Genomic DNA, 14,997 nt, shown 5'->3' on the forward strand with positions numbered 1-14,997 from the left:
CCCTAGTGCCGGGAGTGGGGGCTCTTGACTTGGCCGCGCGCGACAGCGGGACGTGGCCGAGGGTGCGCGGGGCGGCCGGGTGCCGCGCAGCGCGAGGACGCCCCGGGCCGTGCCCTGCCCTGCGCGCGGACCATGACCCGCAGCTGCTCCGCTCTGGGCTGCACCACGCGGGACACCGGGCTGAGCCGGAAGCGGGGCATCTCCTTCCACCAGTGAGTGGGGCGGGCGGCCCCTCAGCCGCGGTGGTTGGCGCTGAGAGGGGACACTGGGGGCTCCCCTCAGCCCCGCGCGGACAAGTCAAACCGCCACGCGTGGGCTGCACCCACGCGATCGGAATCACGAGTCATTGCCCCCCCCTTAAACATCGGGGAGGGGGAGGTGACTGAGCCGGGGTGCAGGGGGCCGCCTTCCCCCGCAGCCGCCTTCAGAGGATACCTGGAAGGTATTTTTATAATGGAAAAAGGCGAGATTTTCTCCTCATCCCAGGACTCCAGGAGCTGGGACTTGAAGAGAAAACACCAACCACCACCAGCGTTGGCGTGAGGCGACCAGCCCGGGGCAATATTTTGAGAACCATGGAGTGGGGAGGGAAGGCTAGAGCCTTAGGAGGTGGTCTAAAGAGCTGGAGCCCTGCTGGCATAGACTGGAGGGATGTGGCTGATCAGCCACACCTGAGTTTTAAAGAGTTAAACAGCCTTGGTGTCTACACCTTCCCTACTGAAATCCCCGTAAACCATTGTGGCTTCACAATCGTCCTTCCCTCCGTTTTTCTCTCCTCTGCTGCAAAGTGAAAGATGCCACCCCCAACATCACAGAAAATGACAATAAGCGTAAATCAGTGGTCCCCAACCTTTTTCGTCTGGCGGGTGCCAGATGACGAGCCACGGAGGACCGTGGCAGTGGATGAGCATCCACCGAAATTCCACCGACAAGTGGCAACGTCAGTGGGCGTCGCTGCCGAAATGCTGCATCATCCAGAGGTGTCGCCGCCAAAATACCGCCGAAAATCGGTGGCATTTCAGCGGCGTGCCTCTGGATGACGCAGCTTGTCGGTGGCATTTCGGCGGATGCTCATCTGCCGGCCAGTACATGGGTGCAGGTAGATGCCCCCGGTGGACACCGTGGCGCCCGCGGGCACCGCATTGGGGACCCCTGGCGTAAATGCTGAAATTGACTCTTAGAGCTGCCAAAAGAATTATAAAACATTCCTTTGTCTTTGGTACATTTAAAAAAAAAAAATTGTACCAGCTCAATCAGTGGTTGAAAAACAGGGTGATGGTGGTGAGGATGTACGTTCAGAAACATTTTGCCCTGTTTTTCAAATTTTGCCATTTTAACCATTTCTCAAGCTCTACTGCCATTGTGTTCTCAAATGCACAAAATAAAATTGAAAAAAAAAACAACCCACAACCAAAAAACTTCTCTTTCTTTTATAGTAATCTTAGAGGATACCTGTAATGATAGAAGATTAAGTAACAAGATTTTGTTTTTTAAAATTGTGAGTAGCCTTTTCAATTTCAAACTGAAATTTTATAATTTGACCCAGACTGTTGAGTAATATTTCAGGCCCCCAGAACGGTCTGTAAAATCTCAGAACTTTCAACAACAGATGCAACAGGCACAGAACTTACCTATGAAAATTATTATGCTGAAGATAATTAAAGGGAAATAGAGAGTCCTAGCAGGGCCTGATCCTGAAAATATTGTAGCTTTACTCAAGTGAGTAGTCCCATTTCAGTGGACTGTTATACTTAAACATGTTTAAGCATTTGCAGGATTGGAGCCATAGGTCCTGAACTACTCATCCCTACAATTATCTGCCCTTACTTAAAATGAAGGATGAATCCTTTATTTGAGTTTAAATAAAATTGAAATTAATTTTTATTTCAGATGTCAGGGGTGGGGAGGGAAACAGGAGAGCACATGGGTCTGCTAAGAAAAAGATCTCAGGCTTTTCAATTCTCCATCATAGGCAGGTATGATTTTGAGGCCTTGATCTCACACGTTAACATTGCATTATTATTTTTCTTATCTCCAATGCAAAAACATTAAAGTCCCAGTTTACTAACTGTTTAGTGTCACTTACTAATCAACATAAGAACGGCCATGCTGGGTCAGACCAAAGGCCCATCAAGCCCAGTGTCCTGTCTGACAGTGGCCAAAGGGCAGGTGCCCCAAAGGGAATGAACAGACAGGTTATCATCAAGTGATCCATGCCCTGTCACCCATTCCCAGCTTCTGAGAAACAGAGGCTAGGGATGCCATTCCTGCCCATCCTGGCTAATAGCCATTGCTGGACCTGTCTTCCATGAATCTATCTAGTTCCCTTTTGAACCCCATTATAGTATTGGCCTTCACATCACCCTCTAGCAAGGAATTCCAGAGACTGACAATGTGTTGCATGAAAAAATATTTTCTTGTTTGTTTTAAACCTGCTACCTCTTGATTTCATTTGGTGGTCCCTTGTTCTTGTGTTATGAGGAGTAAATAACACTTCCTTATTTACTTTCTCTATACCACTCATGATTTTATAGACCTCTATCATATCCCCCCCTTAGTCTCCTCTTCTCCAAGCTGAAAAGTCCCAGTCTTATTAATCTCTTCTCATCCAGAAGACATTCTCTACCCCCAAACTTTTTTGTTGCCCTTTACTGAACCTTTTCCAATTCCAATATATCTTTTTTGAGATGGGGCAACCACATCTGCATGCAGTAGTTAAGGTGTGGGCGTTCCATGGATTTATATAGAGGCAATATGATATTTTCTGTCTTATTATCTATCCCTTTCTTGATGATTCCCAACATTCTGTTACTTTTTTGATGGCCACTGCACATTGAATGGATGGTTTCAGAGAGCTATCCACAACGACTCGAAGATCTCTTTCTTGAGTGGTAACAGCTAATTTAGACCCCATCATTGTATATGTATAGTTAGGATTATGTTTTCCAATGTGCATTACTTTGCATTTATCAACATTAAATTTCACCTGCCATTTTGTTGCCCAGTCACCAAAAGGGCAGATGAAATTTAATCATGGGTAACAGTACACATACACCCTGATTCTTCCCCGCTTATGTGTGTTGAGTTGTATCTTAGTCTATGAATAAATTGCCCCTTACTTATGTACACATATATGTCCATTCTGATCCTTTAATTCCTACTGACTGCAGCGGTGCAAGATCAAACCCTATTAGTATGCACTTTTACACCAAAGCTTGATCCTGCAGCTACTCTGTGGATGAAACCCTAACTTCAGTGAGCAAGGACTCAGATTTTTTTTTCCCATTCCCAACTGTATTTGCAAATGGTCATAGTTTTGTGAGCTTAAAAATAAAGTAATTCATCTGTAATTTGATTTCTCTGTGGATATTGACTGTCGATTCACATCCCAAAAATAAGGAATGTAATATTTTTCATATCTAGCAAACATACTTAATTCAGGACTCTTTGCATGCTAAGTCCTTAACCCTGCAATTAGATGTGTGCAGGTTGACAATTCCCACATCTGCTTGTACCTGGCAGTTTAGAGTCTTAAGTTTGAACTTTCAGAATTCAGCTTTTATGATTTATCTCCATGGGAAAAAGCACTGTTGTATAACCCCAGAACAAAGTTTTTCCAAATTTCATTGCTCTCTTCTTCCTCCACCCTCCCACACCCCAAAAAATTACATTTGGGCAGTACCAAGTATATATCATTTTAGCCTGAATGCTGAATTTTTCTGAAAGTGAAAGTGTGCAGGTGAAAAATAGCATCTTTTATAACTGCTATATTTTGAAAAGGGTAGCATGTATGTTTGAAAGTGATCCAGTCAAAACAGGCAGAGGTCCAGGTGGATAGACTGGAGAAGGGAAGACGTCTTGCAGGCCTCCCTCCATGCATGGATCGCCATTTGAATCCCTAATATTTTAGGGTAGATTAATACTGCATTTGTGGAGTACATGCTGGGGCATCTCACAGAGTGGGATTAAGCAATCCTAACTGCACAGGTAAGACCTGCCTGATCTCAGAAGTGTTCTGAAGTGCTCCTTAATCAGTTTAACTGGGGAATTTGTAACTGTAAAATTGTAACTTTTCAAAACCAAAGTATTTGAATATTAAGGACACTTTCTGTGCTTTTTTATGCCTTTTATCAATTTGGAATGATTCCATTGCCTTCAATGGAATTACTCAGGATTTACAGCAGTTTAACAGAGTAGAATTTTACTCTGACTGTATTATGAGAGAGCTCTGCTCATGTTTCAGGTTTCCCATTGATGACATACAGCGTACAAAATGGATCCATGCTGTTAATCGAGCAGACCCCCAAAGCAAAAAGGTTTGGATTCCAGGACCTGGTGCCATATTGTGTTCCAGACATTTTGCAGAAGCAGACTTTGAATCATATGGCATGAGAAGAAAACTAAGGAAAGGAGCTGTACCTTCTGTTTTTCTATATAAGGTAGTTAAAAAGAACTTTTCATGCAATTACCATTTTTAATAGGTTGAAAACACATTAGAAACCTTAAAGACAAATACTAAAATTACTTGAAAAATTGAGGTTGCAACTCATGTTGTAAGGCTACAGCAACACAAGTTAAAACTTCTGAGTTTATTTTATACTGTGTCACAAATACACTCTAAAGAGGGATGGGGGAAGGAAAACATTCTTTATAAAAGCCATTTTGAATCATTTTAAATACATTGCTGGCATTAGTGCTCTCTCAGTTTAACTTAAATAACCCTCATCCTACTAACAGCTCTTCTGAAACTACTATTGCTTAGAAAGAACCTTGTCTTTTTCTAGTAAAGCAACTAAATCTAAGACAATTTTGTTCTGATCTATCAAAGCTAGGTAACTTGATTCCTGCCATGCCCATGAAAAGTACAGTAAAAATACAACCCTCTTGTTACTGTACATGTGTATTTTTTTCTCATTTATATTTAAGTATTTATTCTAGTAGGCTTTCATGCCTACTGGGGGTGGTCATTGTTTGAAGGATGAGGCTATAACCATGCTTAGGGGAAGGGTGATCTTTTGGCTAAAGCACAGATACAGGGGTGTTGTGAGATTTCATTCATGAGTATTTGGAAAGCGCCTTGAAATCCCCAGACTGAAGGCATTTTTATATCTATGCAAAGTGTGGTATAACATTCTAATATCTATTTACTAGATTGTGGAAATAATATAGCTCTCTGCACTTGAAGCTTTTTATAACAAGCATTTCTGATAATTAATGATAGGAAGAATCTGACAGTTGAATTTTTGAATTGCATTGCACCATACCTGTCTCCTTTTCCATCACACCAGCAGTCTCCATGTTTTATAGGCTTGTTACACTTCTGTTTTTTGTACATTCCAGATATCTTCCCAAATTTTAGATCACATCCCCTATTTTCTGAATTCTTCCCGAGTGTATTCATCCCTTTCAGAATTTGAAAAGCCTCTCTTTTATAGTATTAACAAGACAGGCTCTCTTACTCTTTCCTTGTAATTTAGTTCGATGTTTTTCAAACAAACAGTGAGTTCCAACTCACCATGGGATGTTTCTAGATGGCTTGCAGGTCCCTAGGCAAACATACACTTCTTCCAGGCTGGAGCAGAAGGAAGGCCATAGGGGAAAGGGATTTGGAGAACAAACCTGCCCCGCACAAACCCCACATCAGCAGCTCCTGTTCTGCAGGGCTGGTCCCAGTTCCCTGTTCTGGGCATTGCAACCAGGCACATGAGATCACAGTGCTACTTATGTTTGGTCTGGGTGCCCCTCCATCATAAGGGAGAGGTGGCTGGGCCAAATTTGAGTGAGTGGCATTGTGGCCTGGCTCATGGGATCGCAACACTGGGCCAAACCTGAGTAGCATCATGATCCCATGTGCCAGGTTGCAACGCCTGGATTGGGGAGCTGGGTCCAGCCCTGTGGCACAGGAGCTGCCACTACAGAGTAAATGTGGGGCAGGCTCGCTCTCGAACCACCACCTGTGGCCTTCCCTTTGTATCCGTCCAAGATCAGGGTTGAGGTTCAAGGTGGAGGGTGCATGTATCTAACGGTGGGTCACAGGTGGTTGCTTATTAAGAGTCTGGGAACCACTGATTTGATAGTTGAGATCTGATGGCATCTTTTTTGTCCTGTGTAGAATCTTGAGACAATAATATCCGTATTTATCCTGTAAACGTGTACAGTACCCAGCATTCAGATATGAGGGGAGTAAGTCCAAAAAAGACCTTTCTTAGAAATATCAACACTTCCTGTTTTTCTGTTAATACAACCAGGAATCTGGCTTGTATTGTTTTCACTATAGCTGTGCACTTGTTTCAAGTATTTCCCCCCATAATTAGCCCCATATTCTTTTCTGTATTGTAGGATCCTCTGAGTACATATCTTAAAAACAGAAGATCCCAGAAAGCATTAAAGCAGCCACTCTTACAGAATTCTCCTGATGAGGAGGTCATTACTGCAGATCACAACTATAGCTTAAAGAGTCCTGCAACCGCTGCTGAGCAACAGACAGAAATGAAAGAAATAATACAGTTGCCTAAAAAGAAACTTGTTACAGCGCGAAGGGGTCTCTCATACCGAGAACGAAATGTATTTAGTGTAATCAATGAGCTTGCAAAGAAGAAGCTGCTCTCTGAAGAAGCTAAGAGCCTGCTGCAGGCCCAGTTTTCAGGTATTAAGGACATTGTTTAGACAGTAAACTCTTCAGTGCAGAAACTGTACATTTTTTTTCCATTGCCTACCACACTGGGGCCCCAGTTTCAGTTGGGGGTCTCTAGGCACCAGTGTAATATAAAAATAAGAACCACAACCAAAGGCTTTTTCTTGAAGATACTGTATCTCTAATTGGTTATTAAAAGTTACACAATATCGGCCTGTCCTCCAAGGTATTTAGCTCCCTCAGCTTGTACTGAGATGAAGATGAGGGGTGGCCACGCCTCATATCTAGGCCCTAGAACAGAGTGTGATGTGAGATACTAGGCTTTATTGAATAAACATATTCAGCTTTAAGAGATTCAAGCTTGAATCTAAATTCTGTTTAAGTAAGAGAACCTTATATTCCTCTCTCACTTAGAAAGTGTTTAGAAAATTGGCTCTGTTCATTTTGATAATATGAGAGAAAAACCATTTAAATTGCTTTAATCCTGAGTCGTGAATAATAATATTTAGCACTTATATAGAACTTTTCATCTGTAGATCTCAAAGCAACTTTTTCCAGCTAATTCAGGAACAGCATTGACCCTCTCTGAATGGAGCCACATTTCATCCTTCTCCTTTAGAAGGATGTTGGCTGTGACATGGGTCCTTAAAGGCAGTGAAGCGTTAGGGTCTGAGGAAAATGGGGATATCTGGATTGTTAGTAATGTTAAATATTAAGTGCCACCCCTGTCTAGAAGGCAAACAAGTTGGGATAAGACAGAATCCACTGCAACACGCAGAGAAAGGCTAGCATAAGCGAGAGAGTTCTGGCAGGACATGGAGGATTTCATCCCCTTTCTGTAGGAGAGGGAACTCAGCAATCAGTCTGAATTTTGCTTTATTGCAACAAAAGTACTTGAGTGATAGCACTTGGGCATTAGGCTTGTGCCTTGTTAAACACAACATTCTTTTTTCTTGCCTTGTGTCTCAGGCCTGGCAACGTAGAGGCATTTTTCATCTGAATCAAATGATCAAACTGTTCACGCTTCTTACCAAAGCTGACCTGTATTTTTAAAAAACAGATTTGCAGTGGGAGCCATGCAGCTGGAGACAGATGACAGAGTACTCCACAGAAATGAGGCAGTTTGTCTGTACTCTCCACCTCTATAGTAGTAAAGCCTATGATTATGTAAGAAAGAATTGTCCCCTGCCTCATCCTTCCAGCCTGACAAAGTGAGTATTTATTCTCGTTATCTCAAGTTTTATTTCCAGGTTGTCCTATAATAAGTACGAGATGGAGTGTTCAGAGTAGAGATTTCATAAAAACAATTGAACGTGACACCTACAAATAATTAAAATGCAAGACAATAGTGTAACAAAGAAGCTAAACAGAAGAGGCTGCGATTGTTACAGGAATATTAACTCATGTCAGAGCATGTTGCTGGGGGGAGAGGGAGGGAGGCTGTGCAGAACAGTTGCACCATCAGAAAATAACACATCCAAAGATTAAATTTACAGTAGCAGAGGTAGTCAGAAGCTTGCTGCATTCTTCCAAGTGAGTGATCAGTGGGGAAAGAGACATCAAGTGCTTGACTTTGATATCTGTATTCATTTCAGCATATAATAGAAAGGGAACAAATACTAAAATGCGATGACTACTTTAATCACTACTATTTATATAGTGCCAAGGGTATACATAGTACTTTGCAAACACAAAGCATGACCATGTCCCTGACATGAGGAGTTTACAGTCTAAGATCCAGATCCATTGACTTCAGTGAGAGGATCACTGCACCAAATACTAGATAGAGAACAAACTATAAAGATCAGTCCTGGGAGAGGAAGCAGATGGCACTAGAAGAGATCAGTGCCACATTTAGAGCACTGTGTGCAGCACTGGTCACCCAGAAGATATTGAAGAGTTAGATTGGGTTCAGAGAAGGGAGATGAGAATGATTACAGGCATGGGAAAACACAACAACAAAACCACTTTCCTGTAAGGAGAGATTGAAAAGATTGGGATTGTTCGCCTTAGAAGGAAGAAGAGTAAGAGAGGACATGCTTAAAAGCACATAAAATAATGAATGTTAGAGAGGAAGTAGATTAGATGTCTCATGTAACACAAGGGGACACTCAGTGAAGGTACAAATTCAAAATTTATAGAAGGAAATACAGTTCATGTAAAAAATAATAATAGATTGTAGAACTCATTACCACAGGAAGTCGTTGAGAATTTAGTAAGATTCAAAGAGCTATTGACATTTATATGGAGAACAAGAATATCCAGAATTATAACAGTTATTGCAAAAAAGTTTTGGATAGGATAGAAATCTCATGCTTTAGGATTTAACCAGGCTCTACTTATTAGAGGTCAGAACGAGACCTTCATATGGGACAGAATCTCACATCTGCCTACTGTGGGTTTCTTTCTGGTCATCATCAGACAGGTTACTGAACTAGATGGACCACAGGTCTGATTCAGTATAGCAATTCCTATCTTATGACAGGAGGCCAAGGAAATGTACTAAGTGTGAAGGGGAAATAGGGTAGGAGCTGTTCCAAGCATGCAGGACAGCATGAAAAAAAATCTATGAAAGTATATGAGGCTATAAAGGAACCACTGGAGAGAAAGCCAGAGCATCAGGCAGGTGGAGGAGAGGATGGAAATTGAACTGTAGGAAAATACTGTTATGTTTCAGGCTGCAAAATGTATCATCCAGGTAAGCCTTATTACTTTATAAATGGATGCTGCGTGTATTAATTTGCATTAAAAATCTGTCAGCACTTTACTAAGTCCTAAAGCCTGTTAGCAGTTTTTTTTTCCCCCTTAGATTATAGCTCCTAATTATTTCTATCCTCTGTCTTCCAGCTGGTTGTCTAATGATGAAGGTAGTCCAGGCTTCAGCAACAGTATTTTCTTTCACCTTCAGCAGAGAGTTGAGCAAGGAGAACAGGCATACCAGTACTGCTCACTGATGATCGAGGGTATGGCTCTCAAGAAACAGCTGGAGTGGGACCCTGTGACTCAACGTCTGGTTGGGTTTGTGGACCTGGGTGCAGGAGCACTTGATGCTGATGAAGCACCACTGGCCTCAGAAGCTGTAGTCCTAATGGCAGTAGGTGTTCTTGGTCACTGGAGAGCTCCCCTGGGTTATTTCTTTGTAAATGGAACCACTGGCCATTTACTAGCTCAACTGCTTTATCAGACCATCAGTAAGCTGACTAACGTAGGTATCAGAGTTCTCTCCGTGACGTCTGCGGCCACTGCTCATGGTGTTGAGTTAGCAAAGGCGTTGGGCATACGTATCGATGCCAACAACATGCAGTGCACTTTTCAGCATCCTCACAGTGCTACTCATCGGATCACATACTTCTTTGATGCTTGCCATATGCTCCAGTTAATAAGGAACGTGTTTCAGTGCTCTCATAGGATACAGTCCATTTATGAAACAGCACACTGGCAGCACATAGTGGACCTAGTGACTCTGCAGGAGACGGAATTACTGCATATTAGTGACAGATTGTCAGGAAGACCCGGAAATAGTGAAAGCTGTCACTTGAGAGTGAACTATGCAGCACAGCTGTTCAGTGAGAGTGTCGCTGGCACACTGGAATGTCTCCAATTGTTGGGCCTGCCTTCTTTTCAGAACTGTGGTGGGACCATCAAATTTGTGCGCTTGATGAGCTATCTGTTTGACATTTTTCACGGAAGAAGCTATTACGGAACGGGATTGAAAGGGCCTGTGTCCTCTGAAAATTATGCCAGGATACATCGCCTTTTAACTGAGGCTAAAAGTGTCTTTGTTGCATTAACTGACACTTCAGGGAGACACTTCCTGAAAGGTAAACATAAATTAGGATTTCTAGGTTTTTTGCTTAATGCTGAGAGCTTAAAATGGCTTTACACAAACTATGTATTTCCAAAGAGCATGCCCTTCCGCCACCTCCTGACTTACACATTCAGCCTAGATCATCTGGAATTATTTCTCAGCACCCTCAGACAAGCATGTGCTAGCTGTGATAACCCTACATGCATGATGTTCTGGACTGCTTATTCTAAACTGCTGACCAAGTATAATTTGACACCAGGATTACATCAGAATCTTATTTTCGGTGACATGAACACCTTAGATGTATCTATTGTTCGTAGGACAGATTTGGCCCTGGATACCATTCATTCTCAGTACAATCGGGGTTGTGTGGCAATTCCATCAACAGACTACATTTACTGTACAGGCCACATTTCATTTAACTCTACACTGAGTTATGCACTGACAGATCTGTCACTATATGCAGAAAGCGTCACCTATACTGCTGGCTATGTCGCTGAGAAATTAGCAGCTGCCATTAGATGTGAAGCCTGTGTCACTTCTCTCTTTCTGTTAGATGACAAAATCCTAAAATGTGGTTCACTGTTGTGCATTAAAAAGATCGGGAGCTGGAGTTTGCCATCAAAGAGCGTGCGTCAGGTTGTGAGTATTTCTGAGCAAGTCCTAAAAACGCATGCAAGAGTGAAAGACTATAACCTAAACCTCAAGCAACAGGATATGTATTTAGAACAGAAAATTTTATATGAGTTATCTGAACAGAGTCACCTTTTCTCTGAGTTAAATAATCACCTATTTGATGGGGAGTTGTGTGTCACCAATCACTACACAATGCTGTTAAGGAACATAGTGCAATGTTACTTAAATGTCAGAGCTGAACATGCAAAAAAATGGGGTTTGGAATACTGTTCTGGAAGTCATGGATCAAAGAAGTTGACTAGGAAACATCCATTTTCATCATCATTAAAGACTTATAAATCTATCCAAATCTTACCTGTGCCATAATTTCTTACTAGTTTGTTAAATGATGGATCTTCCCTTGAGTAGTGTTTAGATAAGGTCTGATCTAGGCAACACAGGTGTCGGAGAACTGAGATGATGTATTTCACTTGACCTCTTGGCAATACTGTGTCCAGCAGTGGCTAATAAAGGAGAGTCCTAGGAGGATTAACTGTACTAGGTTCCAGTCATGCCTGGGATTAGAAGTGGAAAATGAGTTTGATCTCATCCTAAATTCTCATTTATGCAGATTGCACAACCACAGCCTATTTTAGAACAACAACGTCTATGGAAGGACTAGATTACGGAAGCTACTGGAAATCCACATTGAGGTTCATTGGCAGTCATGTGGGGAAGCTTGCTGAATACCTACCTGTGCTATGCCTGGCTCTGGGTAGGGCAGTTAGCCCCTGACTATGATGAATACCAAGTTTACTCATACATGTTTAGAATAGGGGCTGGTGGGAAAGAACTGATGGAGTACTATAGCAGCAGATAACTCCCTAGAGCTGCAGAAAAAATACTAAGCAGCAAAACAGCTTACACAAAGCTATTAAAAAAATAAAATAAAGACTTGTCCTAGAAACATGTTCTACTTGTACTGACTGATTACGTAATCACTCCGCCTTTCGCCCTTTAATTCCACTGGCAGCTTATTAGAAAAATAAAGGATTCCAAACTGCTTCCTTTAAGTGCTTAAATCTGAACACGAATTAGGATAACATGAAGCGAAGAAAAGACCTTAATTTTGGCTATCCCAACTGGAAAAAAGTCAGTCAGGTAAGAAATAAAACTGATGGACTAGGGTCAGATGCAGGGGATCTGTCACAGAATGGAATGGATAGAAAAAACAAGACTTGTTTCTCAATACAGGATTCTACAAAATACTATATACAGGGTGGGGCCAGGTAATCCTTGAAAATATTTAATATCTGCAGATGTGCTTGCCAGTGTAGGAGGTCTCCTGCCTTGGGGAGCTTGCAATCTAAAGACAGAAGAACTCAGGACCCAGTAGGTGACGTAGTACAAAGTGTTGGTGAGAAACTTTTGGTTTGATTGTTTCCTCCTCATAATAAAGTGTAGGGAAGCCAGTACAGGTGTGGGGAAGCCAGTATTTGACTGACGAGGATTAGTGTGTGCAGAGCTCCTCGGAGAAGTGAAGGATTTGGGTGAAGGCCCGACCTATTGTTGTAGTTGACTGTGCAGAAGGGAGGGAGAAAGAAATGAAAGAGGGTGGGAAGGCTAATATTGGTGGGCAAAGAGAGTGAGGAAGAGCATAATGAGATCCAAGCTGTACCATCAGCTGATTATACAAGGCCTCAAGGGCAAGGAAGAGATACTAACATTTGATTAGGTGGGGAAGGTGGAAAAATCCATTTGAAAGAAGTTGTACACAACCACCCTGGGACTTGGAGGAAACAGAAGACTCCAGATTTAACATAACTGCAACGTGTGGTGTAATAGCCTCCTGCTGCGAATCAGACAGATGTTCTTCAGGTTGTGTGTATATTATATTAATATTGTTTTCAAATACACAAACTAATAAAAGCGCAGGTTACTGTTTCTCTTTTTTTATGTTATTAATTCCTTACTCCCTCTTTCCAGTACGTTTCTGTATATAGCTGGTTGATTTCCTCCATTCTGCACTGTTTTGTACTAAACAATTAACAGTTTAAAATTCATCTGCTTATTTCCAGCTACTGGGTTCTCATTTCTTCAGTATAATTTTGTTTTAAGATTACTTAATTTCCTCTTTGTGGGGAATTATAATGTGCATTTACTGGGCCCAATCCTGTGAGATATAGCGTACTTTGTAGTCCAGTTGACTTCAATAGTTTAGGGTGCTCAAGACCTTCCAGGAACAACCCCCCTTAATAGCATTGTAGGCTTGTGGTCCTAATTGCCGGCTGGGGACAAATAGCCCTGCCTCACTTTCTGCAGGGCTCTTATTTCTTTGTGAAGATAATAAAGAAGGTGTAAAAGTAACACAAACACCCATTTGGTGAAGAGTAGTTACTGAGCAGGCCCTTCCCCCAACTTGGAGAGTGGTGGTGGTGAAGCCACAAGGCCTGCCTGCGGCTTCCTGCTCCCTAATTTCCCCCACCGTCCCATGGAGCTGGGTCTTTTATATTGTTCAGCTGAGAGCATGGGCCATTCATGAACTACTGCCCGGCTCCATCAGCTGATTCCCAGCACCATGCCCTGTACCAACCTGTGGTCCTGGACATCCCAAGCTAGTAGCTGAAGCCTGAATTACTGCTGTTTCTGTTGGAACAGGTGCTGCTGTATTTGTAGCTGCTGAGGTTGCTGTTGCTGCTATGGCAGGATCTGCTGCAGTTGCTGTTGCTGTCCCATCCATTTCACGAGAGCTTCAGGAGCCATGCTTCTCTCTGAGCAATGGCAAGCTGTGCCTGCATTGTTAACTACATATAGGCTGGTGGGTCCTGATTATCAGATGGGGATAAATGGCCACACCCTGCTTTCCTCGGGGCTCTGTTTATTCTCCTTACAAAAAAAAAAAGCGAAAGTAACACAGACAACCATCTGGTGAAGGGTTCAGACTGGGGGCCTCTGGTAGCTACCAAACAGGCGCTGCCTACAGTCAGCTGCTCTGATTACAGAAGAACAGGGAAACCAAAGGGAGAGAGTGCACCTTCCCAGGGAGCTGGGCCCTCCTTTATATTGCTCAGCTGACAGCCTGGGCCCATCGAGGTACCGGTCAGCTGCAGCCACAGATTCCCAACACCTGCCTGCTGGGCTCCTCTCTGGAGCAGGATCAGCTGCTCCTTGTCCCTGCTTCCTCCAGACACTTAAAGGGCAGATGGTTCTGTTAGAAGCATCATGAAAGAAAACAACGGAATTCCTGTTGACTGGATGATGGAAACAGAAAACCCAAGAACTTTGTATGTTCACTAAGGAATGAGTAAGGCCTTCAGACGTCACGGTGATGGGTGGTGTATGAAACAGAAAGATTTCAGCTGGGGACCTCAAAATGCTTTACAAACTTTAATTATCCCTCCCCATAGCTTTGTGAAGTGAGGAAGAAACTAATTATTTCACTCACCTCTGACATGAAAAGCTAGGGCTGAACATAACTGTTTAGCAGCACATGGTAATGTCACATTCACAATAGTTTAGGGCTGAAGGTGAAAAATTCACTTCCCCTTTTAGTACTCATGGGTACCCAAACAATCCCCAAAAGTGTTGGAGAAGTCTAGATATGTAAAATACACTTACCCCAGTTAGAAGCCAGTCAGACACCATTAAAGTGTCTCCTCACTCTTGCCTAAAGATGCCCCTAGGTGTCTTTAATGATTGCAAGCAGGTATGACCTCAGTTTTACATGTCATCCAAAATAGAGCGTGGCCACCCACACAGTCTCCTTAAACTGTCCTGGGGCACTGATTTCAAGACAGAGTCTAAGAAAGAGAAACATTTACTGAATCACCAGCATCATTTCCTGTTATGTGTTTTTTGGAGGTTTACCCAGCCAAACCAATGTAGTTTGTGAGAGATGATAGGGTCACACTACAAGGCAGTGTGAGTGCAGGCCAAATAT

At 42.6% G+C, this 14,997-nt stretch overlaps 1 protein-coding gene and 1 long non-coding RNA gene across 5 annotated transcripts; one reads left to right on the forward strand and one right to left on the reverse strand.

Moving 5' to 3' along the window:
* Nucleotides 1-4: 4 nt before the first annotated feature.
* Nucleotides 5-13,003, forward strand: THAP9 (THAP domain containing 9). 4 transcript variants are annotated; one of them, XM_039542185.1, is made up of 6 exons: nucleotides 131-212; nucleotides 1,437-1,498; nucleotides 4,244-4,439; nucleotides 6,340-6,646; nucleotides 7,695-7,845; nucleotides 9,482-13,003. In XM_039542185.1, exons 3-6 carry the CDS (start codon nucleotides 4,389-4,391, stop codon nucleotides 11,442-11,444), a joined length of 2,472 nt encoding a protein of 823 aa, XP_039398119.1. In that variant the 5' UTR covers nucleotides 131-212; nucleotides 1,437-1,498; nucleotides 4,244-4,388; the 3' UTR covers nucleotides 11,445-13,003. The 4 variants fall into 4 exon arrangements, with proteins under 4 accessions (XP_039398118.1, XP_039398119.1, XP_039398121.1 ...); XM_039542184.1 differs by lacking the exon at nucleotides 1,437-1,498 and having other exon boundaries at nucleotides 5-212; XM_039542187.1 differs by lacking the exons at nucleotides 131-212; nucleotides 1,437-1,498 and adding an exon at nucleotides 260-442.
* On the reverse strand, nucleotides 10,061-14,078 carry LOC120406959. The gene is made up of 2 exons (XR_005599703.1): nucleotides 13,651-14,078; nucleotides 10,061-10,448 (listed from the first exon to the last, which is right to left on the reverse strand). It is a non-coding gene; the product is annotated as an uncharacterized LOC120406959 (long non-coding RNA).
* Between the last annotated feature and the right edge of the window lie 919 nt (nucleotides 14,079-14,997).

This window comes from Mauremys reevesii, linkage group 5, assembly GCF_016161935.1.
Source record: "Mauremys reevesii isolate NIE-2019 linkage group 5, ASM1616193v1, whole genome shotgun sequence".
NCBI lineage: Eukaryota > Metazoa > Chordata > Testudines > Geoemydidae > Mauremys > Mauremys reevesii.

Excerpts from the sequence above, each read along its gene's own strand:
- THAP9 (XM_039542184.1), top strand. The coding sequence starts at position 133 with ATGACCCGCAGCTGCTCCGCTCTGGGCTGCACCACGCGGGACACCGGG. Across the intron at positions 213-4,243 it reads CGGGGCATCTCCTTCCACCA|GTTTCCCATTGATGACATAC; the intron begins GTGAGTGGGGCG and ends CTCATGTTTCAG. Across the intron at positions 4,440-6,339 it reads CTTCTGTTTTTCTATATAAG|GATCCTCTGAGTACATATCT; the intron begins GTAGTTAAAAAG and ends TCTGTATTGTAG.